The sequence below is a fragment of the Trichechus manatus genome, unplaced genomic scaffold (genome assembly GCF_000243295.1).
Source record: "Trichechus manatus latirostris isolate Lorelei unplaced genomic scaffold, TriManLat1.0 scaffold00030, whole genome shotgun sequence".
Lineage (NCBI taxonomy): Eukaryota > Metazoa > Chordata > Mammalia > Sirenia > Trichechidae > Trichechus > Trichechus manatus.
Genome location: NW_004443966.1, coordinates 1846561 through 1869968, shown reverse-complemented (window position 1 = coordinate 1869968; position 23408 = coordinate 1846561). Strand labels below are relative to the sequence as shown.

The window sequence follows — 23408 nt, the reverse complement described above, 5'->3', positions numbered from 1 at the left end:
TGTTGTAAAATGACAGTGAGCTGTTATTTATTGGAAATTATGTTGTACAGATTGAATAAATAAAGTTGTGATATTCTAAATTTGCAATATTCTTGTAGCTGCATTGACTGTAGCACACTTCGCCCAGCCTCCACCCATGCCCTGTATCTGTGGTTCTCAAACTTTAATGTCCATCAGAATCACCTAGAGGGTTTGTTAAAAAAAAAAAAAAAAACACGGATGGATGGCCCCGTCCTGGAGCATCTGCTTCAATAGATGTGGTGCGGAGCATGATAATTTGCATTTCTAACAAGTTCCCATGTGTCTTAGTTATCTAGTGGTGCTGTAACAGAAATACCACAAATGGATGGCTTTAACAAATTTATTTCCTCACAGCACAGTAAAGTAAGCTAGAAGTCCAGATTCAGGGTGTCAGTTCCAGGGGAAGGCTTTCTCTCTCTGTCGGCTCTGGAGGAAGGTCCTTCTCATCCATCTTCCCCTGGACTAGGAGCTTCTCCGCACAGGAACCCTGGGTCCATGGGACGTGCTTTGCTCCCGGCACTGCTTTCTTGGTGGTATGAGGTCCCCTGTCTTTCTGCTTGCTTCTTTCTTTCATACCTCAAAAGAGATCGCTCAAGACAATCCAATCTTGTAGATTGAGTCCTGCCTCCTTAACATAGCTGCCACCTGTCCCACCTTATTAACCTCATAGAGGTAGGATTTACAACACGTAGGAGAATCACATCAGATGACAAAATGGTGGACAATCACACAATACTGGGAATCATGGCTTAGCCAAATTGATACACATATTTTTGAGGGGCACGATTCAATGCATGACACCATGTGACACTGATACTACTGGTCCAGGGATTATACTTGGAGAACAATTGCTCTATCCTATATCTAAGAATTCTGAGTATTCTTTGCCATGGTTATTACTGTCAAAAATTCCTGAGAAGTTTTGACTCGTGCATAGCAAATATATAGCAATCATATACTCCAGCTTTATGAGGACAGTCCTGATTTCATTTATTTTCCAGTAACAGTCATCTGGCATTTATGTTGTTGTTATTAGGTGCCTTCGAGTCAGTTCCGACTCATAGCGACCCTATAGGACAGAGTAGAACTGCCCCATAGGGTTTCCAAGGAGTTTGTGGTGGATTTGAACTACTGACCTTTTGGTTAGCTGCTGAGCTAATAACTGCTACTCCACCAGGGCTCCATATTTTCATTAAAACATTTGAAATAGATTTACATGCCAGGGGATAAAACTGCTTTCAGTTCATTTTTGTTGTTGTTAGGTGCCATCCAGTTGGTTCCAACTCATAGTGACCCTATGTAACAACAAAGCACTACCCAGTCCTGCGCCATCCTCACAGTCCTTGCTGTGTTGCAGCCACTGGGTCAGTCCATCTCATTGAGGATCTTCCTCTTTTTTCATGACCACCTACTTTACCAAGCTTGATGTCCTTCTCCAGGGTCTGGTCCCCCCGATAACGTGTCCAAAGTACGTGAGATGAAGTCTCGCCATCTTCACTTCTAAGGAGCTTTCTGGGTGTACTTCTTTCAAGACAGATTTGTTCATTCTTCCAGCAGTCCATGGTATATTCAGTATTCTTTGCCAACACCATAATTCAAAGACATTAATTCTTGTTTGGTCTTCCTTGTTCATTGCTGTCAGTCCATAGGTTCCAATTTTTAGTTTGGAAAATGTGGTCACTGTAAGTTAGATATATATGTTGCTCAAGAAAAAAAAAAGAAAAAATATACTTCCCTTCTACCCTAGCAATTTTTTTGTTAGATAAATATTTTGTATTTATATTATTAAACCTGTTGCTATCAAGTCGATTCTTACTCACAGTGACCCTATAGGACAGAGTAGAACTGCCCTATATGGTTTCCAGGGAGCAGCTGGTGGATTCAAACTGCCAATCTTTTGATTAGCAGCCGAGCTCTTAACCACTGAGCCACCAGGGCTCCATTTTTATGTAATAATTTTACATTATGCAATAAATTAGTTATTATGACTATGTAAATTCAGTATTCCATCAGAACCATTGTGCCACGTTTCTAATGATTTATTGTACATTTTTTTTGGTATATTTTTTATTTGCTGTAGTTTTCTGTATACTTATTACAAATTGGAAACTAATCCAGCTTTAAAAAACTACTCAATACAGATTAAAATATATACATATACACACACACAGTTCTTTGTTCTTATTGGAGCCATCACCTATTTTATATATATGTATACATGTATATGTTTATATATATATTTTTTGTTATTTCATGTTGAGTCGATTCTGACTTATGGTGACCCCGAGTGTGCAGAGTAGAACTGCATATGGATGTGATTAAAAAGACCAGGATTGACAATTTTCTATCAGAAAATTTCAAATAAAATGAAGTTAAAATGAATGGAAATATGAAAAGATGTGGCATTTCTTAATTTTATAATGGAATCTTTAAATCAATATAGCTTCACATCAACTAACCAGAACATTTAAAATAACTTTAGTTCTGATTCTTGTGATGGGCAATTCAAGAGAAAGTTTAAATGTTAAATATGTCTGTGAGTAATTTATAGTCTGTGGAATTGTTTTTAATTAATGCTGGTCACATGTTTCTCGGGAGACTTCTGTAGCTTTGGTAAAAGTTAACGTAGATGGTTTTTAAAATCAGGAGCTCCACAGACATGGATCAGCTTTTTGAGAAGGCTGTGATCGTTTCTTTTCTCAGTTAAGGTCATATGCAAGCCATGAAAGCTTGTCTGAGTTTAGAAAAGAGAAGATTACCAGGTAGCACTCTTTGCTCCTGTTACTTTTGGTTACAGTTTACCACTTGAAAAACTTTGTACTTATTAATTAGGTCATCACAGAAAAGATTTTAATGTTCAGAATTCAGTCTTGGAGACAGCACCTATTTAATGCAGTGTGGTCACTTTCTTGTCACTTGGCGGAGTGGGAATTGGGCTGTTCGGGCCAAGGGAATACTCCAGTTGGCGTATTTATTATTCCCCGCAGAAAAACGGAAATTTCAATGAACATGTTTTCCTCTTCAGTTTTTAATTCTCTTTATTTCTAATACCTGAGGGTTTCCCTTCTGTCTTCTAAGACCAGCTACGTATTTAATTTGGTTTGGTGATGGAGGGAAGTTATGTTTTATCTAGCATCTCTAGTAAAGTGTTTTTGTGTTAATCTGCTGTCTGGCTCTTGGGGCAAATGAAATACTCCAGTTACCTTATGTATGCAGTGAAACCAACAAGAACAAGAGCGGTTGTAATTCTTTAGAAATAGAAAAGATTGAAATAAATACTGTGTGCAATGTATATTTTCTCCAGCTCAACCTCTCCTCAGAAAAGAAGATGAGATACTACTTGCCAGTGGAATAATTTCAGAACAGAATTAGCTAGGTGGTCTTTGTGCTATAATATTTCATATTTGTTGCTCTTATAAATGCTACTGTGTGTTGTACTTATGTCTTTATGTACATGAGAGAGTTTTTCTAGGGGATGTGTCTGAAAGTAGAGTCCCTGAGTTACTGATATAGAACATCTTCAACTTTAGTAGATGTTGCCAAATATCTCTTCAAAATGATTCATCAATTTACATTCCCACCAATAGTGTAATAGAGTTCTCCTGATTACTGGTAAGATTGAGTATATTTTCATGTTTTTATTGGTAATTCTCTATGATTTTTTTCTATTACATTGCTTTACTATTGAGTTACTATTGAGTTTTAGGAGTTCTTTATGTATTCTGGATAATCATTTGTCGACAGTACATATCAGATACCTCTACCTAGTCTGTCCCCTTGTTTTTTCGTTTTGCTCATGGCATCTTTTATCATACAAAGATATTTAATTCTAACGTTGTCAAATCTCAGTTTTTCCCTTCAGGATTTGTGTTTTTCCCTTCAGGATTTGTGTTGTTTTAACTTCTCCATTACCCCAGTGTCAGAATTATTTTAAAGCTTCTTAGAAAATTTTCTAAAGTTTTAGTTTTTACTTTTAGACTTTAATCTATCTGGATTTTTTTTTTTTAAAATAATATAAGATAGCAATCTAATGTTATTGTTTACTTCTTTACTCATTTTTACTATTTTCTATGAATTTTAGAATCGTTTTGTTAAGATCCATGAGTAAATTAGAAGGGAGGAAGGTTGGAATTGTATTGAATTTATAGGTTACTTTGGAGAAAACAGACAATAATGTGAAATCTCCTCCTCCATGAACGCAAAGGTGAATTTCTTCATTTATTTCTCCATTTATGTTTTATTATTTTATCTATAGGTTTTTTGTTTTTTTTTTTTACATTTTTCATTAATTTTATTCCTGTGTGTCTGATAGTTTTGTTTACTTGTGGAGTTTTAAAAATACACTCTGTTTTACATATGTATATATATGTATATATATAAAATCATCTTTGTATTTTGAATAATTTGAAATCTACAGAACAGTTTAAAGAGTAGGACAATAAATACCTATACACCAGTCAGTTAGATCCACAAGTTGGCTACAGTTTGCCCTATTTGCTTTATTCCCAACGATACATCCAGGTTCACATTTAATATGCTGAGCCAAATGAGAGCAAGTTGCAGACTTCATGACACCTTATCCCTAAATACTTCAATTTGTGTCTCTTAAGGACATTGTTGTGTAAAACTTCAATACCGTTACCACATCCAAGAAATTTAATAATTGATACAGTATTAGTACATTTCAGTATTATAGTCTTTTGAATTGGATTTTTAAAATAATTACCTTTTCTAATTAGTATTACAAATGACTATGAATTTTTGGGTTACTGTGTGCAATAGTAATGAATTCATGTTCTAATAATTTGACCATATCTTCTTAGGAGCAGTGATAAACCCTTATTCATTGTAATAATCTGACTCTAGTTCTGTCTGACTTTTCTTTGTAGGTAGTCATGCTATCTACAAATAGCAACTTAGTATTTATTTTCTCTTATATAGCTTTTAATCAAATTAATTCTAGGAAAAGCAGGTTCTTCCAATTAATTTTAATGCCATTCTGTAAAAATGCCATAATGAACAGCATCTGACCTTTTGTAACTTCATGAGCCGGGAGGAGAATCAAGATCAACAGCCCAGGCCTGATTCCTGTGAGGTCAAATATACCTCCATCCTCCAGTCTTTTCACCAATTCTGACACCAGCCGTCCCTCCCATGGCACTTTCTACTTCTCTGCTGGGTTCGATAATCATAGTTTATTAGGAAAGTAACAGGTTACAATTCAGGATCAGGAACGATTCAGGATAGAGTTCTTCAGTCAGGACAGCCTCTTCTCAGCTATGCCCACAGACACGCCTTTCTCTGACCCTCTGACCCTTGGCCCCTGTTCTGCATGGGCAAGTGTTACAGAGCTCTTTAGCTCCACCAATAAGTGCTGGAGGGCACCCCATTCTGCCAGTTAGCCTTGGCCCGAAGGCGCACTCAGCTCCTTCACTCTGTGAGTCGGCAACCCTAGTTCTGCCATCAAGTGCCCAGAGGCACCCTACTCTGCCAGGAAGCCTCCTGCACGAAGACTCTCAGCTCTCTTACTCCATGGGTCAGCATACCAACTGTAGCTGCCTTGCTCCGTGGGCTGGGAAACCCACTGTGCCATTCTGCGCCGGTCTCCTGGTTCTGTTGCTGCCATTTCTCTGCCACTGCTTCTTGCCATCTTGTGCTGTCTCCAGTGTTACAGCTCTCTCTCTCTATCTCCTGAGTCTAAGAGGTTCTCAGAGTAGGGATCCTGGGTCCAGAGGATGCGCTCCACTCCTGTCTCTTGGTAGTAGTGAAGTCTCCCCCTTTCTGCCTCTGGGATGGCTCATTTTAAACCTAGCAGGATGGCAAAACTGACCAATCCCCTTATTAGGGTTCCATATACCTGATTTGCATGGTCCCAACTCCACAAGGGTGCCATGTACCTTATTTGCATTATTGGCAAGCTGTGCAGTCCCTTTGGTGGGTCACAGGCACCTTACTTCCACAGTCCCGTCCAGTCATTTGATGAGAGTTCTAAGACCATGGCTAGAAAGGCCATGTGAAAGCAATCCATCGCACTGCATGTTCTGATTACTTCATTTGATATGTATATATTCAAAGGCACATGTCTTAGCTAAGTTATAAAGTATGTGAAAATAACATACATTTTTATATTTCAGGAAAATTCACGAATCGTGAGGGTAAAAGTTATAGCTGGAATAGGCCTTGCCAAGAAGGATATCTTGGGAGCTAGGTAAGTATATATCAAATTGGGTTGTAATTCTAAAACTTTGTATTTGTTAATTAATTAAAAAAATTTTTTTTCCTAAACTTTGATTAAATAAAAAATCTAATGATATTATTAGCAAATTGTTGCACTAGGTGGAATTTCCAAGTTGGTGGTTTACTAAATTCCTTGATATCTGAGTTACTGAATTTGTGAAATTAGGCAAAGGGCACAAATCAGAGCGGTAGTTATCAGCTATGTTGTTGTGTGGATTTCCGGGAATGGGTGAATCCCAACTTGCCATCTCTCTAGTGGATAACAGCCATAAACTCTGGACACAATACAGAAACCCACAACTGGAGGCTGTGGCAGGTGAACAGAAGCAGACAGGTTATAGTGGGAGCCGCATTTGGAGGAGGGGCGTTGTACCGAGTGAGTTCCTGGGTTTATAAATTTTAGTCTGAGGCCACATACAGTCAGAATCTGGAAAAATTGTAGTCTTCCTAGCCTGGGGAACCGGAGGACTGAATCTGAGGAAAAACATGGCAATGAGTGAGAGGGGGGATTCTGGAAGGGAAAGCGCTAGAGAGATGATCCCCAAACTGTGTCCGCTGACTTGCTTGCTGGTCCTCAACCACATGTATGGATAGCAGATCAAAGCAGCTCAGCAAAAAACGGAAGATCTGAACAGAGATCAGAGTGGCTGCCCAAGAAACAGCGTTTGTGTTTCTTGTCCAAACAAGATGATTAATTACGTGCTACAATAAAAGAAAAAGCGCTATTGGAGTGAAGTAAGTCAGACACCAAAGGACACATATGATCCCAGTTAGATGAAATGTCTAGAGTAGGCAAATGCAGCACAGAGACAAAGTTTATTAGCGGTTGCCAGGGGTGGGGGGAGGGAGTTATAGCTGAAGGAGCACGGAGTTTCTGTTTGAGGTGATGAAAACTTTTGGAAGGAGGTTGTGATGATGGTAGCACAATACCATGAATGTAGTTAACGTCAGTAAATCGTGCACTTAAAAATAGTTAAAATGGCAATTGCTTTATATATATATTTTACCACAGTAAAAACGAAAATTTACTTATGAGAGAAAATAGCAGAATCCAGAGTCTCCACAACTTAACATTGATAATATCCAGGATATAACTCAAAATTACTTTAGCTATAAATATATAGAAAATGGAACACATTCTCAATACAGGACAGAAAAATATTCTCATGTTAATCAAAAGATAGGAAATCTTGAATGAAATAGAAACAATAAAAACTGAAAATTTCAGTATTGGAAATTAAAATTTTTGGGTGGACTTAACAGCAGAGTGGAGATGGATAGGAAAGCTTATTGAACTTACAGATCAATAGAAATTATTTCCCAATTGGAAAATGAGAGAGAAAAAAGATTGAAAAAAAAAAATTAACAGAGCCTCGGGGACTTGTTAGATAATATCAAATGGACTTAGATACACATGATCATAGTTCTAGAAGATGAAGAAAGAAAGACATTGAGGAAAAACATTTTTTGAAGAAATAGGGGCCCCATTTTCTCCGAATTTGATGAAAGAAATAATAATATCAAAAAACACCAAACAGTATAAACACTAGGAAGAACACACTGTGGCGCGTAATAGTCAAACTGCTGAAAGCCGAGTATCGTGAGGAAATCCTAACAGCAGGGGATTACCTGCAAGGGGAGTAACGGTCAGTGAGGAACTGACTTCTCACCAGATAATACGGGGCCGGAAGAAAGTGCGGCACTGTCTGTGGACGCTGAAAAAATAACAACTATTAATACAGAATTCTGTATTCAGTGAAAGTACCCTTCCAGAAAGATGGCAAAATAAACATATTTTCAGATAAAAAACTAAAAGCATTTGTCACTGGCAGACATGCATTATAAGAAATGCTACGGGAAGTGCTTCCAGCTGGAGACAGTCGATAACCTATTGCCAAACCCATTGCTATCGAGTTGATTCTGACTCATAGCAGCCCGATAGGACAGAGTAGAACTTCCCTATAGGGTTTCCAAGGCTGTAATCTTTATGGAAGCAGGCTGCCACATCTTTCTTCTGTGGAGCAGCTGGTGGATTTGAATGGCCAACCTTTTGGTTAGCAGCTGAGCGCTTAACCACTGCGACACCAGTGCTTCTCGAGACAGTTGATACCAAGTAGAAACTTGGATGCTCAGAAAGTAATAAAGAGCTTCAAAATGGTAAATATCTGGGAATATACCAAATATTTTTTGCTTTTTCATCATGACTTTTTTAATAAAATATATGCCTATTTAAATCACAGCTCATAAAATTGTAGGGTTTATACTGTGTGTAGATGGAATACATGTAACAACTATAACAGAGAGGACAGGGGTGGGTGTGGGTTATGGACCCATTTGGTAAACCCGTTACCAAAACCTGTTGCCGTCGAGTCGATTCCCACTCATAGCGACCCTATAGGACAGAGTAGAACTGCCCCGTAGAGTTTCCAAGGAGAGCCTTTGTGGATTTGGACTGTTGACCTTTTGGTCAGCAGCTGTAGCACTTAACCACTGTGCCACCAGGGTTTCCAGTTTGGTAAAGTGGAACAGTATTAAGTGTAAGTAGAATAAGGATTTAAGAATGCATATTGTATATCTAAATAAATCGCTAACAAATAAGGCAAACAATTATAGATAAAAAACAATAGAAATTTAAAAATGATGTTCTTAGAAAAATAAAATAATAAAAAGCCTAGGAAAGGAACAAATGATAAAAAAAGAAGAAAGAATAGAAAACAAATAATAAATTGGTAAACCTAAGTCCGCTCATTAATAATTACATTGAACATTAATGGCCTGAGGCAATTATGAGGCAGGAGTAAATGGATACAAATAGATATGCCATGTGTTACGGGTTGAATTGTGCCCCACCAAAATATTCCGGTTACGCTCTTATATAATGTAACCACATCTTGTCACCTTTGCCGTGTTCTGTTGGCTAGAACACATAGGTCCTGCCCACAGTTAAGGAGGTGGACACCTTCGGAGCTAACCTAGACTCTACCTGCCACAATACGATGGGCCCTAAAAGAGTAAATCAAACAACTACAACATACACATGCGTTTCAAGTGTTCATGGTACGTTCACCACCATTGACCGTGTGTGGGGCTTCTGTAAATTAACAAAAAAAGAAATTATATAGAGGATGTTCTCAGAAACGATGGAATTAAGTTAGAAACCAAAACATTAAGATACCTAGGAGAAAACCCCAAACATTTGGAAATGAAACACCCCACTTTTGGATAATCTATAGGTCATGGAAGAAATTACAAGAGAATTTAGAAACACGTTGAGCTGATAAAAAAATGAAAATACAGCAGTGTCAGAATTCGTGGGACGCAGCTAGAGCAGCACTTAGAAGCGTATATGTAGATCTTGGCTGTATGTTTACATTTATGTTTACATTGAGAGGATGTAGTTAGTTGTTAAGACCTTGGATGAGATTGTGTAGGGAAATGTAGAGAGAGCAGAGGCCAGGGACGGTACTCTGGTGAATACCGATATAATTGGCAAATGGTAGAGGAGGAACCCAAGAAAGAAACTGACACAACAGCTAGAAGAGTCCAAGGGGAATTGAAAGAGTATCATGAAAGCTAAATAAGATGAGTTTCAAATAGAAAACAATCAATAGTATCAAGTACAGTAGAGGGCCGGTAAAGTAAGTACCTGGAAAGTGTTGATTGTTTTCGCAGGACTGATGATTTTTCGAGAGTGTTTTCAGAGGAATGGCTCTGTAGGGAGGGAACGGATACCAGATGGCAGAGTTCTGAAGAGCAGTGGGAGCTGAGTGGGGGAAATGAAGAAAGGGAGGTGGTATGCTGTTGTGGTTAAGACCATGGGCTCTGGAGCCAGGCTGATGTGATTTCAGTCCTGGCTGTCTCACTTATTAGCTGTGTGATCTGCAATGAGCTGGCTTCTCACTCTTCAAAATGGAGATAAGAACAGTACCTATTTTATAGGTGCTTATAGGGCCGCTGTGAGTCGGAATCGACTCAGCAGCATTGGGTGCTTAATAAGGATTCTAAGAGTTAATCTATGGAAACTGCTTAGAACAGTGCCTGGCAGAGTAGTTGCTGTATAAGTGCTGGTTGTTGTTACTATAGATGAGTGTCTTGAAAAGCTTGACTGAGAAGGGAAGAAAGAGTTGGTTTTGCTTTTTCTGAATGAAGGAGGGGGAGTCAAGGCAGGGTTTTAAAGAACACGTTTATATGCTTAGAGTAAAAACCTAGGTCAAAGGAATGGTTGAAAGTGTACAAGAGAGAAGTGAGAAGAGATGGTGCAAGATTCCAGAGATGGTGGGCAGGCCTGACGAGGGACTTCTGAGTCACTGAGGCGAGGGGTAGGGATGGATTCTAATAAATACCAGTTTATTGGGAGTGGTCTGATGGCTTTGATTTTTGTCCGTTAAAGTAAGAGTGCAGATTATATGAGGAACCAGGGAATTGATGGGTGTGGAATGGGGGTGAGTGGAGGAGAATGGTGAATACTTGGGAAACCCAAGGGAAATGGGACAAATTTGACCGTGGACAAGTATCCAGAGTCTTTTGCTTTGCAAACCTAAGTATCACAAGATTGTCCTTCTTCGCATCTCTTCATGGTAGAGATTACATGGCATGTAAGTATTTTAAACTGAAAGCAGGTTGCCTTTATTTTCTAAAAAAAAACTTTACACGCATGAGATAACTTGAAACAAATCAGGTTGTTCAAAACCAGTCGTGGGACTCGTTGAATTAACCGTCTTAACTCAGAAGAAGATACAACGTAATAAAAACTAAACAAAATCTCAAAAACCGAAAAAGGGTGGAAATGATTAGGCTTGTGATTAAAAGGTTTTATTTCTGATTCTTTGTGTTATTTCACTAACATGGTATCTTTAGTTTTTAACAAGATGCAAAAATTGCTATGAATTATTTACCCCTGCCCAAGAAACCATGACTTTTAAGTGTAGGAAATAATTTTAGAAATTGTTAACAAGGAAAATTCTGTTTCTCATAGTTTGGGTAATTTGGACTTGGGGTAAGCAACAATTACAACTTCTTTTTTATATTTTAACAGTGATCCTTATGTGAGAGTGACGTTATATGACCCAATGAATGGAGTTTTTACATGTGTGCAGACGAAAACCATTAAAAAGGTTAGACTTGGCAGTATTTAACATTTCTTTTAATGTACTTTGTTTTATTTTAAATGATGAAATATAAAAAAAATAGTTATATTATGTTTATTATCTTTTAGACTTTGAATCCAAAGTGGAATGAAGAAATATTATTCAGAGTAAGTATGCATTTTATTTCATTAAAACAATAAAAATATTTTTTATGAATATGTTAGAATTATAAGTTCTCACTTACTACTAAAATGTATCTGATAAGAATTTGCCTTAATTCTTAAAAAATTTAAAAAGAGTTAAACTAAGTATCCCTATGATGACATGATCCTGGAACAATTTATCTTATGAAAAATATAAATGTAAGGTAATGGAGAGGTAAAAGATCATCGTAAAACTGGCATATTCTTATTCTTATAAGCATAACTGATTTAGAGACTGTATAATGATCATATTCCAGTTTAGCAGATTTTGGTGTGTTTTCCTTTAAAGATGATGTAGTATGAACATCTACCTAACTGTTTATCAAATAGACTGGCCCAGGTAAGAGATGATGTTGTTGTTAGGTGCCATCGAGTCGGTTCTGACTCATAGCAACCCTACGTATGACAGAAGGAAACACTGCCCAGTCCTGCGACATCCTTACAGTCATTGTTATGCTTGAGCCCATTGTTGCAGCCACTGTGTCAACTCATCTTGTTGAGAGTCTTCCTATTTTTTGCTGACCCTCTGCTTTACCAAGCATGATGTCCTTCTCCAGGGACTGGTCCCTCCTGATGACATGTCTGAAGTATGAGATGATAAGGGCATGTCAATAAGTAGATGCATTTCTTCATATAAATCCTTTGCTCCCATTCTCACTGACACCTAAGAGCACACTCCACCCAGCAGTTATTTCAGACTACTTGGAAGGGCCCTCAAACTGCAGGTCTCCTTGTTCCTGTCTAATTCCAGAGTCTTTACTGAAGCCACCACCTTCTCAGCAATGGTAGATTGTTGTTTTCGTTAGCTGTTGTCAAGTTGGCCCCCAACTCGTGATGACCCCATGCAAAACAGAACAAAATGCCACCAGCCATCCCCATGATCAGCTGCAGATCAGACCATTGTGGTCCATGGGGTTTTCCTTGGCTGATAGTCAGAAGTAGATCACCAGGCCTTTTTTCCTAGTCTGTCTTAGTCTGAAAGTTCCACTGAAACCTGTTCAGCATCATAGCAGCACACGAACCTACACGGACAGATGGTGGCTGCGCAGGAGGTGCGTTGGCCGGGAACCAAACCCAGGTTTCTCCCATGGAACGCGAGAATTCTTCTCTTCTTGTCTGCAAGGTTATTCCCATTTGTATATCCATCCTTAAAATGTTCTTCCTTCAACCCACTTTTCCCTTGAGTTTTTAACTCATATCTCTGTCCACCTGAATAACCAGCATTCATGAAGGAGTTGTCTGCTCCCTCATTTCCACTTCGATATACTCGTTAACCCCCCTCATGTAACTCACACCCCTATCGTGCAAACGAAACTGCTTGCCAAGTTCAGTCCCCGTTGTTTTCGGATGAGACGTTTGAATCCAAACTTGTGTTTTCACTCTGAGTTTGTAATCAGGTGTCAAGTGTCTGAGTTTACTCCAGTCCATGTGTCTCACTGAGTGACTGGGAGGCTTTGCATTGTGTGTTTTTATGCTTAAACAGATTCTTGAAGTTAAGAAAAACCTTTAAATCTGTGTCAAATTTGTTACTAAAGAATTTTAAGGAAGGAGATCTTTCTTGGAAACTGGGAACAACCCACATTGCTTACTCTTTTTTCCTTCCTGTTTTTTATTGAGGTGAAAATCACATACAATTAACCATTTTAAAGTGTAGAGTTTAGCCACCACCTTTCTCTAGTCTCCAAACGTCAGAGCACTCCAGAAGGACACCCCGCCCCCTACCCGTCAAGGAATCACTCCCCAGGTCCTGCCTTGTCTCCTGGCGACCACAAAAATACTTTCTGTCTCTGGGTTTGCCTAGTCTGGATATTTCATATGAAAGAAATCATACAACATGTGACCTTTTATGTCTGGCTTCTTTCATTTAGCAGAATGCTTTCAAGGCGCACCCAAGTTGTGGTATGTATTGGCACTTCATTCCTTGTTATTCGGTTGTATGGCTATACCACAATTTGTGTATCCATTCATTTATGTACATTAGGGTTGTTTTGGCTATTGTGAATACTGCTACTAGAAATATTAGTGTGCAAGTATCTATTTGAATCCCTGCTTTCAGTTCTTTTGGGTAACTACCCAGGAGTGAAATTGCTGGGTCATATAGTAATTCTGTGTTTTAGTTTTGAGGAACCATACATCCGTTTTCCACAGTGTCTATATCATTTTACATTCCCACCAGCAATTTACAAGTATTCTAATTTCTCCACATCCTTGCCAGCATTTGTTGTTGTTGTTCTTCTTCTTCTTATTATTATAGCCGTCCTGGTGGATCTGGAGTTATATCTCATTGTAACTTTGGTTTGCATTTCCTTGATGTTGAACATCTTTCCATGTGCTTGTTGGCCATTTGTACATCTTCTTTAGAGAAATGTCCATAAAATCCCTTGCTCATTTTTTAAATTGAGTTGGCTGTCTTTTGATTATTGAGTTGTAAGTGTTCTTTATATATTCTGGATATTAAATTTTTATCAGATCTACTATTTGCAAATATTTTCTCTCATTTTATAGGTTGTCTTTTTGCATTCTTGGTAATGTCTGTTGATGTACAAAAGTTAATTTTTTTGCAGTTCAATTTACCTACTTTTTATTTTGTTTCTTGTGCCTTTGGTGTCAAATCTAAGAAACCATCACTGATTTCAAGGTGATGAAGATTTACTCCTAAGTTTTCTTCTAAGAGTTTTATGGTTTTAGCTCTTACATTTAGGTTATTGATCCATGTGAGTTAATTTTTCTATATGGAGTGAGGAGGGGTCCAACTTCATTCTTTCATATGTAGAGATCCAGTTGTCCCAGCACTCTTTGTTGAAGAGACTATTCTTTCTCCATTCAGTGGTCTTGGCATACCTATCAAGAATCAGTCGATGGCCATAAATGTTTGGGTTTATTTCTGGACTCTCAGTTATATTTCATTGGTCTATGTGCCTTTCCTTAGGCCAGGACCATACTCTTTTGATAACTGTGGTTTATAGTAAGTTTTGAAATTGGGAAGTATGAGTCCTCCAGCTTTGTTCTTTATATATATATTTATATATATTTGACTGTATAGGACCCCTTGCATTTCTTCTCAAAAGGACATTGTGGCTTTGATAAGGATTGCCTTAAACCACTTTTGGGAGTACTGTCATTGTAACAATATTAAGTTTTTCAACCCATAAATGTGGCATGTTTTTTTATTTAATTAGGTCCTTTTTAATTTTTTTAGTAATGTTTTGTAGTTTTCAATGTACAAGTCTTTCGCCTTCTTGATTAAATTTATTCCTAGATATTATTTTTTTGCTACTATTGTAAATAGCATTGTTTTCTTAATTTCCTTTTCAGATTATTTATTGTTGGTATATAGAAACACAGTGGATTTTTGTGTGTTGATCTTGTAGCCTGCAACTTTGCAGAATTTATTAGCACTAGTAATTTTTTTGTGATTTCTTTAGAATTTTTTACGTGTAGAATCATGTCATTTGCAAGTAGAGATATACTTCCTTTTTATTTTGGGTGGCTTTTGCTTATTTTTGTTGCCTAAGTGCTCTGGCTAGGACTTCCAGTACAATGTTTAATAGCAATGGCAAAAGTGAGTAAACTTAAAGGGAAGACAATACATAATATAGGGGAAGTCAGCACAACTTGACCAAGGCAAAGGAAGACACTTAGAGAAACACAAGGAAAAAAAAAGCAACCACAGTAGATACTACAGCATATATAACCCTACTGTGCTATAGTATTTACTGTAGGGTTGTATATGCTATACAACCCCATGAAGTCCTGGTGGTGCGGTGGTTAAGAGCTACAACGAGATACAGCTGCTAACCAAAAGGTCGGTAGGTCAAATCTACCAGCCGCTCCTTGGAAACCCTGTGGGGCAGTTTTACTCTGTCCTATAGGGTCGCTATGAGTTGGAATTGAATCGACGGCAACAATTTTGGTTTTGGTATACAATCCTACAACAACAGTAAAAAATAATAATAGCTTATAAGCAGATACATATGCTGAATAGGGGAAGGAGAGCATATAGGAGTATACCCACCTACATATATAGGTTAGGCTGTGGATATTTTTATATACATATTTGTATGTACAGAATGTATATTCATATCTATAATAGAGCACAAAGGGGACACAGTCATAGACGCTTCCTAGACAAATCAAAACGCCTTGAGGGACGAAGTTACTGGGACTGAGGGCCGGGGACCATAGTCTCGAGGGATATCTAGGTCACTTGGCATAACACAGTTCATAAAATGTTCTACATCCTACTTTGGTGAGTCATATCTGGGGTCTTAAAAGCTTGCAAGTGGCCATCTAAGATACATCTATTGGTACTATTTCATCTGCAGCAAAGGAGAATGAAGAAAACCAAAGACACAAGGAAAATATTGGTCCAGAGGACTAACGGACCGCATGAACCACAGCCTCCACCAGCCTAAGCTCAGAAGAACTAGATAGTGCCTGGCTACCACCACTGACAACTCTAACACGGATCACAATAGAGGGTTCTGGACAGAGCGGGAGAAAAATGTAGAACAAAATTCAAATCCACAAAAAAAACCAGACTTACTGGTCTGACAGAGACTGGAGGACCCTTCAAGACTGTGGCCCCTGACACCTTTCTAACTCAGAACTGAATTCACTCCTGAAGTCCACCTTTCAGCCAAAGATTGGACAGGTCTATAATACAAATAATAACACATGTGAGGAATGTGCTTCTTAGATCAATCAAGTATACAAGACCAAATGGATAACACCTGCCCAAAAGCAAAGTTGCGAAGTCAGGAAGGGACAGGAAAACTGGATGAATGGGAGTTGGAAACCCAGGGTAGAAGGGGGAGATTGCTGATACATCGCAGGGATTGCAACCAATGTCATGAAACAATTTGTGTATAAATCTTTGAATTAGAATCTAATTTACCGTGTAAACTTTTACCTAAATCACACACACACATAACGCAAGAAATGGCATACTTTTCTTCTTCCTGATCTTAAGGAGAAATCTTTCATTCTTTCGCCATTGGGTATGATGTTAGCTGTGGGTTTTCCATAAATGTCCTTTATTATGTTAAGGAAGTTCCCTTCTATTCCTAGTTTGCTGGGTGTTTTTGTCTGAATTTTGTCAAATGCTTTTTCTTTGTCTGTTGTATTCCTGGGGTAAGTCCTACTTTGTCATCGGTTACCATTTTTCTAACCTTGTTTTATGCATGCTCTTAGCAGCATTTGACGTAGCTGACTTTTCCTAAACGCTTGCTGCTTTGGAGGCTTCTATGTTCCCGCACTTGATTCAGTCAGGAAAATAGAAGCCACTGTACTGTATTCCATGTTTGAACGGCTTTTTTTCTTTTAATGAAGTGAATTGAAAGTTTATGTAGTCATTATTAGGGAAGCTATTGCTGGAGGTCTTGCCAACAGCATCTACCAGGGTTTTTCTTGTTTAGAGAAGGATCTCATCACTCTATTTGCTATGGCATAAAAACAGCATTTTAAATCATTTTGGAAATTTTAGATTATTGAGGAAATAGTATTGAGTCAATTGGATAGTCACATGGAGAAAAATGAAGCTAAACCTGTCTTACTTCTTTTACCAGAATAAATTCCATATTTGACATCATCTGGTTTTGATTGCTTTTTTGGCACAAGTATTACTTAGGAAAGTTTTTAAATTCCCAAGTGGTTGGGTTTTTTACTTATTTATACTTTTATTATTATTTTACTGCATTTTTTTCAGATACATGTTTTCAGTGTGTTGAAGCTTTCTTTATATGTGTTTGCTCTCTTTTCTGATTACATTGGCTTACACATGTCAAATAATGTTTAATGGTAGTAGTGATGGACATGTATTTGTCTTGTTCCTAATTTTAATGGGAATGCATCTAACATTTCTCTATTAAGCATGAATAGCTTTTATTATTTATCTTATTAAAGAGGTTTTCAGCTATTGCTATGTTTTCAAGAGTTAAAAAGTAATATTGACACTTCCAGTTTCAGCCATGATGGAGAAACAGGGTGTTGGTCTTAACTGATGCTGTAAACAACTATAAAGCTGGAACAAAATCTATGAACCAACTGTTTCAGGCACAGGGCTGACAGAGGGAAAAACACAAGATGAGCTGCACATCCCATTGTTGTGACTCAGGAAGGTGGAGCCTAAAGTGTGAACAGTGATTTTTTTGGTAAGATGTAGAGATCAGAAATCAGGACAACTGAGTTGGCTGGAATTTATGAGGCATGTTACTAGAGAGGAAGGAGCTGCATAGAGAAGGAGCCCTGGAAATCTTCATTAGTGTCCCCTTGAGTCTTTGGCTGAATACTAAGCTGCATATATGCAGGACAGGATCCCAAAATGCTTGGCTAAGAATAACTACCAGTAGGCCATGAACTGGATGGAAATTCTGGAAGTTTCACAGTGGTGGGAGACTTCAGCATTCCAACCAACGAGAGCAGGGAGACCTCACCAAACACTCAAAGCATTCAACTGGGGACAGAAAAAGGCTACATCTTAGGAGGAGGTCTTCTTTAGGCATGAAGTAAAGGCTATTCTAGAAGCCCATTACACATCTGTCAGTTTGTTGTTTTTTGGTGGCTTGCATGTCGCTATGATGCGAAGGCTGTGCTGCCAGTTTTTCAAATACCAGCAGGCTCACCCATGGTGGATAGGTTTCAGCAGAACTTCCAGATGAAGATAGAGTAGGAAGAAAAGCTTAGCATTCTACTTCCAAAAATTAGCCAATGAAAACCCTATGAATCACAAAGAATATTGTTATTAGTATAGTGCCAGAAGATGAACCCCCTAGGTCAGAAGGCACTCAAAATACACAGTGTCTATAACAATGAACTCAAGCAAACCAACAGTCATGAAGATGGCATAGGACCAGGCAATGTTTTGTTCTGTTTTACATGAGGTCTCCGTGAGTCTGAGCCAACTCTATGGCACCTAACAGTTAACACTCTAGATCCATCCTACTAAAGCCTAAAACCAAACCTTCCCAAGAACAAAGTATGCCATCGGTAAACTAACTGCCTGCCAGAAAGAAACTCAGCACTCTTTAAAAGAAGACAGCATAATTCAGACATTCTATAGCATACCATCTATACTGTCCATAATATAATGAAAAATTTAAAATAGATGTAAAGAAACAGAAAATGTAACCAAAAAACCAGGAGAACAAATAATCAATAGAAATAGGTCAAGAGATGACCCAGATATCCTGATTATTTATATACTGAAGGATTTGAAGGAAAAGTTGGGCATAATGAGTGAAAAGATGGGAAATCATCAACAAAGATATGAACATGATTAAAAAAAAGACTCAGGCACTTCTTTTGCTGGTCGAGAAGAAAATTATGCAATGTGTTTTTAAATAACCAATGGATCAAAAAAATCATAATGGAAATTAGAAAACATTATTTCATTTAGAAAATATTTTAACAGATTGATAATTAAAAAATAGCATATAAAATTGTGAGATGACACTAATTCAGTGCTTTGCTTAGAAGAAAATTTATACTTTTAAATATTATATAGGAAAGAAGAAAGATTTAAAATTCGTGATCTAAGCTTCCACCTTAAGAAGCTAAAAAGAAGAGAAAATCAGCATAAATGTTGTTGTTAGGTGCCTTTAAGTCGGTTCCAACTCATAGTGAGCGACCTACATACAACAGAATGAAACTGTGCCATCCTCACAGTCGTTATGTTTGTTCTCATTGTTGCAGCCACTGTGTCAGTCCATCTCATCAAGGGTCTTCCTTTTTTTCGCTGACCCTCTGCTTTACCAAGCATGGTTCCTGATACAGTGTTCAAAGTACATAAGAGGAAGTCTTGTCACCTTCCTTCTAAAGAGCATTCTGGCTGTAGTTCTTCCAAGACAGATTTGTTCATTCTTCTGGCAATCCACGGTGTATTTACTATTCTTCGCCAACACTGTGAAGGCATCAGTTCTTCTTCGGTCTTCCTTATTCATTGTCCAGCTTTCACGTGCATATGAGGTGAATGAAAAGACCATGACTTGGGTCAGGCTTTGCTTTTTAACACTTTAAGGAGGTCTTTTGCAGCTGATCTGCCCAATACAGTACGTCATTTGATTTCTTGACTGCTGCTTCCATGGGCGTTGATTGTGGATTCAAGTAAAATGAAATCCTTGAAAACTTCAATATTTTCTCCATTTATCATGGTGTTACTTATTGGTCCAGTTTTGAGGATTTTTGTTTTCTTTATGTTGAGGTGTAATCCATACTGAAGACTGTAGTGTTTGATCTTCATCAGTAAGTGCTTCAAGTCCTCTTCACTTTCAACAATCAAGGTTGTATTATCTGCATATCACAGGTTGTTAATGAGTCTTCCACAAATCCTGACACTGTGTTCTTCTTCATATAGTCCACCTTCTTAGATTATTTGGTCAGCATACAGATTGAATAAGTATGGCGAAAGGTTACAGCCATGATGCACACCTTTCCTAATTTTACACCATGCAGTATCCCCTTGTTCTGTTCAAACAACTTCTACTTGGTCTTTGTACAGGTTCTGCATGAGCAAAATTAAGTGTTCTAGTTTTTTTTTCTCTACTTTTTGTCCATTTTTTAGTTCATATATTTTCACTCTTATTTCCATCCTTCTATTTAATATTTTAAGAGTGAAAATATATAAACTAGAAAATGGGCAAAAAATAAGAGAAAAAATGAAACCAAAAGGTGATTCTTTGAAGAGATTAATAAAATTGATATACTGTCCCAGTTGCTGTCAAGTTAATTCTGACTCATGGCGACATCATGATATCAGAGTAGAGCTGTGCTCCGTAGGGTTTTCAGTGGCTGATTTTTTGGAAGTAGATAGCTTGTCCAAATAAGACAGACAGATTCAGAGAGAGAGAGAGAACTCCAATAACCAACATCAGGAATGAAAGGGATCAGGGAGTCATTATACAGACATAAAAAGAAAGAGAATATTATGGGCAACTTTATGCCAACAGTTTTAACAACCTAGCTAAAGTGGACGAATTCTTTAAAAGCAAAAATATTCTAAATCCAATATAAGCAGAAATAGAAAATATGGATATTTGGTAGAGGAATTAAAAATGTAATTAAACATCTTCCAAGAAAGAAGCTCCAGACGCGGATGGCTTCATTGGTCAATTCTATCAAATGTTTAAAGAAAAAATAATACTTACCTTACACAAAGTCTTTCATAAAATAAAAGGAAATGTTCTCAATTTATTTTATGAGGCCAGCATAACCTTAATATCAAAACTGGACAAGACATTACAAGAAAAGAAATTGGCAGACCAGTATCCCTTGTGAACATAAAAACAAAAAATATTTTAATTATGAGTAAACTTAACCCACATGTATAAAAACAATAATACAGCATGACCAGGTAAAATTTAACTCAGGCATACAAAGTTAGTTTGACATTTGTTAAATTAATCAATGTAATTCACATTACAGAATAAAAGAGAAAATTATATGATCGTCTATAGAAAAAGCATTTAAAAAAATCGAGCACATTTTCATGATAAAAACTCTTAGCAAACTAAGAATAGAAAGGAAGTTTATCAACCAATAAAGACTATTTTTGAAAAACCTAACACTAACATTGTACTTACTGGGAAAGTCTGAACACTTTTCCCCTAAAATCTGAAACAAGGCGAGGATCTCCACTCTCGCCGGTGTTCTTAAGCAGTGGACTAGAAATGCTAGCAATGTCAGAAAGGTTAAAATAAAATGAAATAAGAGAAAAAGATTAGAAAGGAAGAAAAATCCCTCTTTTTATTCACATATGACAGAACTGTGTGTGAAGGCAATCCTAAGGAGTATATGAGAAAAGCTATTGAAACTAGTAACTGAATTTAGCAAGGTCACAGGATACAAAGTCAATATATTAAAAAAATCATTTATATTTCTATATACTATATCAAGGATAACTAGATAAATTTGTGTGGGCCAGTGCTAATTCATCACAGCCAGGCAAAGAACTGAAAACACTTGCTGATTTAGTGTCTTCTGTACAAAGAACATTGTTATGGGAGGTCCAGCATTTTCCTCTTTGTCACGTGTGTCATCATTTATACATAGTACAAAATGTTTTCAATAGAATGTGTTCACCATAAAAATGTCTGCCAAGATAATATATTACAGCAATAACTTGGTTATTGGGCATTTAGCCAAATGGAAGTTGTAGTTCCAAGTTGAAGGGAGCCTTTATGTCTTTGAGAAAACATGAAATACAAAGGAAGTTAACTGTTATTGGTTAACCTATCAGAATTGAAGTTAGTGGGTTAACAAACTAAATTGAAGTTAGGGCTCAAGAGCGAATTATAGTAAAATCCACACTTAAAGTTGCTCAGAGAAGACCAAGGGGGACAAGCTGTGTGAAGAAAAAAGAGTCTCCCAGATTAGGTGCCACACTCTATACTTAAGCATATTACATCAGCATCTGAAAAAGACAGTATCACTCCATTCCGTATATTCCCACAATGCTCTGTTTATATCTTGTGTTCATACTTATCGAGTTATATTTCCATATATGTGTATATTTGTATTTTACATATAGAAGCAATGTATCTTGTACATGATAGATATTTTCATACAGGGAAATAAAAATCAGACATTGTTCCATCTCCATAAAACTACCACTGATTGTGTCATCTTCCAGCATTTTATCCTATGTTTATTTATCCATGTATTTATACTTTACTGCCTTGCACAAAAATTTTGGTGTGATGTATTTTGTTTGCTGGGCACTTTACTTGTTAATGAAATGGCAGCAGTCCCCATGCTCAACGAAGCTTACTATCTGGTGTAGATGACCATGAACAAGTTCTTCAAAATAACTGCCAGTGTGCTAAGCGTTATGAAAGGGGAAGCACAGAGTGCTGGGGAGGGACTCCTGGGAGGGAGCACACTTAGTCTAGGGGACTTAGGGAAGACTCTCTGAGGAAGTGTATCATTTAGAATGCCTTTAACTTCAAGTTATTACTTGAAGTAATAACTAAGATGGGCTTAAACAGTGGACATCCATGATCTCTAATCACAAGACTCTGAAACTTGTTCTTGAAGGTAGAGTAGCTAAAGTGAAAGGAAGACAGTGAAGTATTATCACCACATGTGCAAAGACCTGGAGTTAGAAAACCAAAAGGGTAGAACATGCTCAGCATTTCTCAAGCTGAAAGAACTGAAGAAAAAATTCAAGCCTCGAGTTGCAATAGTGAAGGATTCTATGGGCAAAATATTGAATGATGCAGGAAGCATCAAAAGAAGTTGGAAGGAATACACAGAGTCACTGTACCAAAAAGAATTGGTTGACATTCAGCCATTTCAGGAGGTAGCATATAATCAGGAACCGATGGTACTGAAGGAAGAAGTCCAAGCTGCACTGAGGGCATTGGCGAAAAACCAGGCTCCAGGAATTGACAGAATATCAATTGAAATGTTTCAACAAACGGATGCCGCGCTGGAAATGCTCACTTGTCTATGCCAAGAAATTTGGAAGACAGTTACCTGGCCAACCGACTGTAAGAGATCCATATTTGTGCCCATTCCAAAGAAAGGTGATCCACCAAAATGTGGAAATTATTGAACACTATCATTAATGTCACATAGAAGTAAAATTTTGCTGAAGATCATTCAAAAGCAGCTGCAGCAGTACATGGACAGGGAACTGCCAGAAGTTCAAGCTGATTCAGAAGAAGACATGGAACAAGAAGTATCATTGCTGATGTCAGATGGGTCTTGACTGAAAGCAGAGAAAACCAGAAAGATGTTTACCTGTGTTTTATTGACTATGCAAGGGCATTTGACTGTGTGGATCATAACAAATTATGGATAACATTGTGAAGAATGGGAATTCCAGAACACTTACTTGTGCTCATGAGGAACCTGTACATAG

At 37.6% G+C, this 23408-nt stretch overlaps 1 protein-coding gene across 5 annotated transcripts in view; it reads left to right on the top strand.

The window, feature by feature from the left end:
* Positions 1 to 23408, top strand: part of NEDD4 (NEDD4 E3 ubiquitin protein ligase) — a 115771-nt gene that overhangs the window by 5889 nt on the left and 86474 nt on the right. For 4 of the 5 annotated variants that reach the window (XR_002823761.1, XR_002823762.1, XM_023729653.1 and 1 more), the window contains exons 2-5: positions 6156 to 6229; positions 11294 to 11372; positions 11474 to 11512; positions 13417 to 13447. Coding sequence is in view for 3 of the 5 variants with exons in the window: in XM_023729653.1 (XP_023585421.1) it covers positions 6156 to 6229; positions 11294 to 11372; positions 11474 to 11512; positions 13417 to 13447 (223 nt within the window). In the remaining 2 variants the exon portion in view is untranslated. The remainder of the gene's footprint in view (positions 1 to 6155; positions 6230 to 11293; positions 11373 to 11473; positions 11513 to 13416; positions 13448 to 23408) is intronic. The other variant, XM_004374594.2, reaches the window with a different exon arrangement.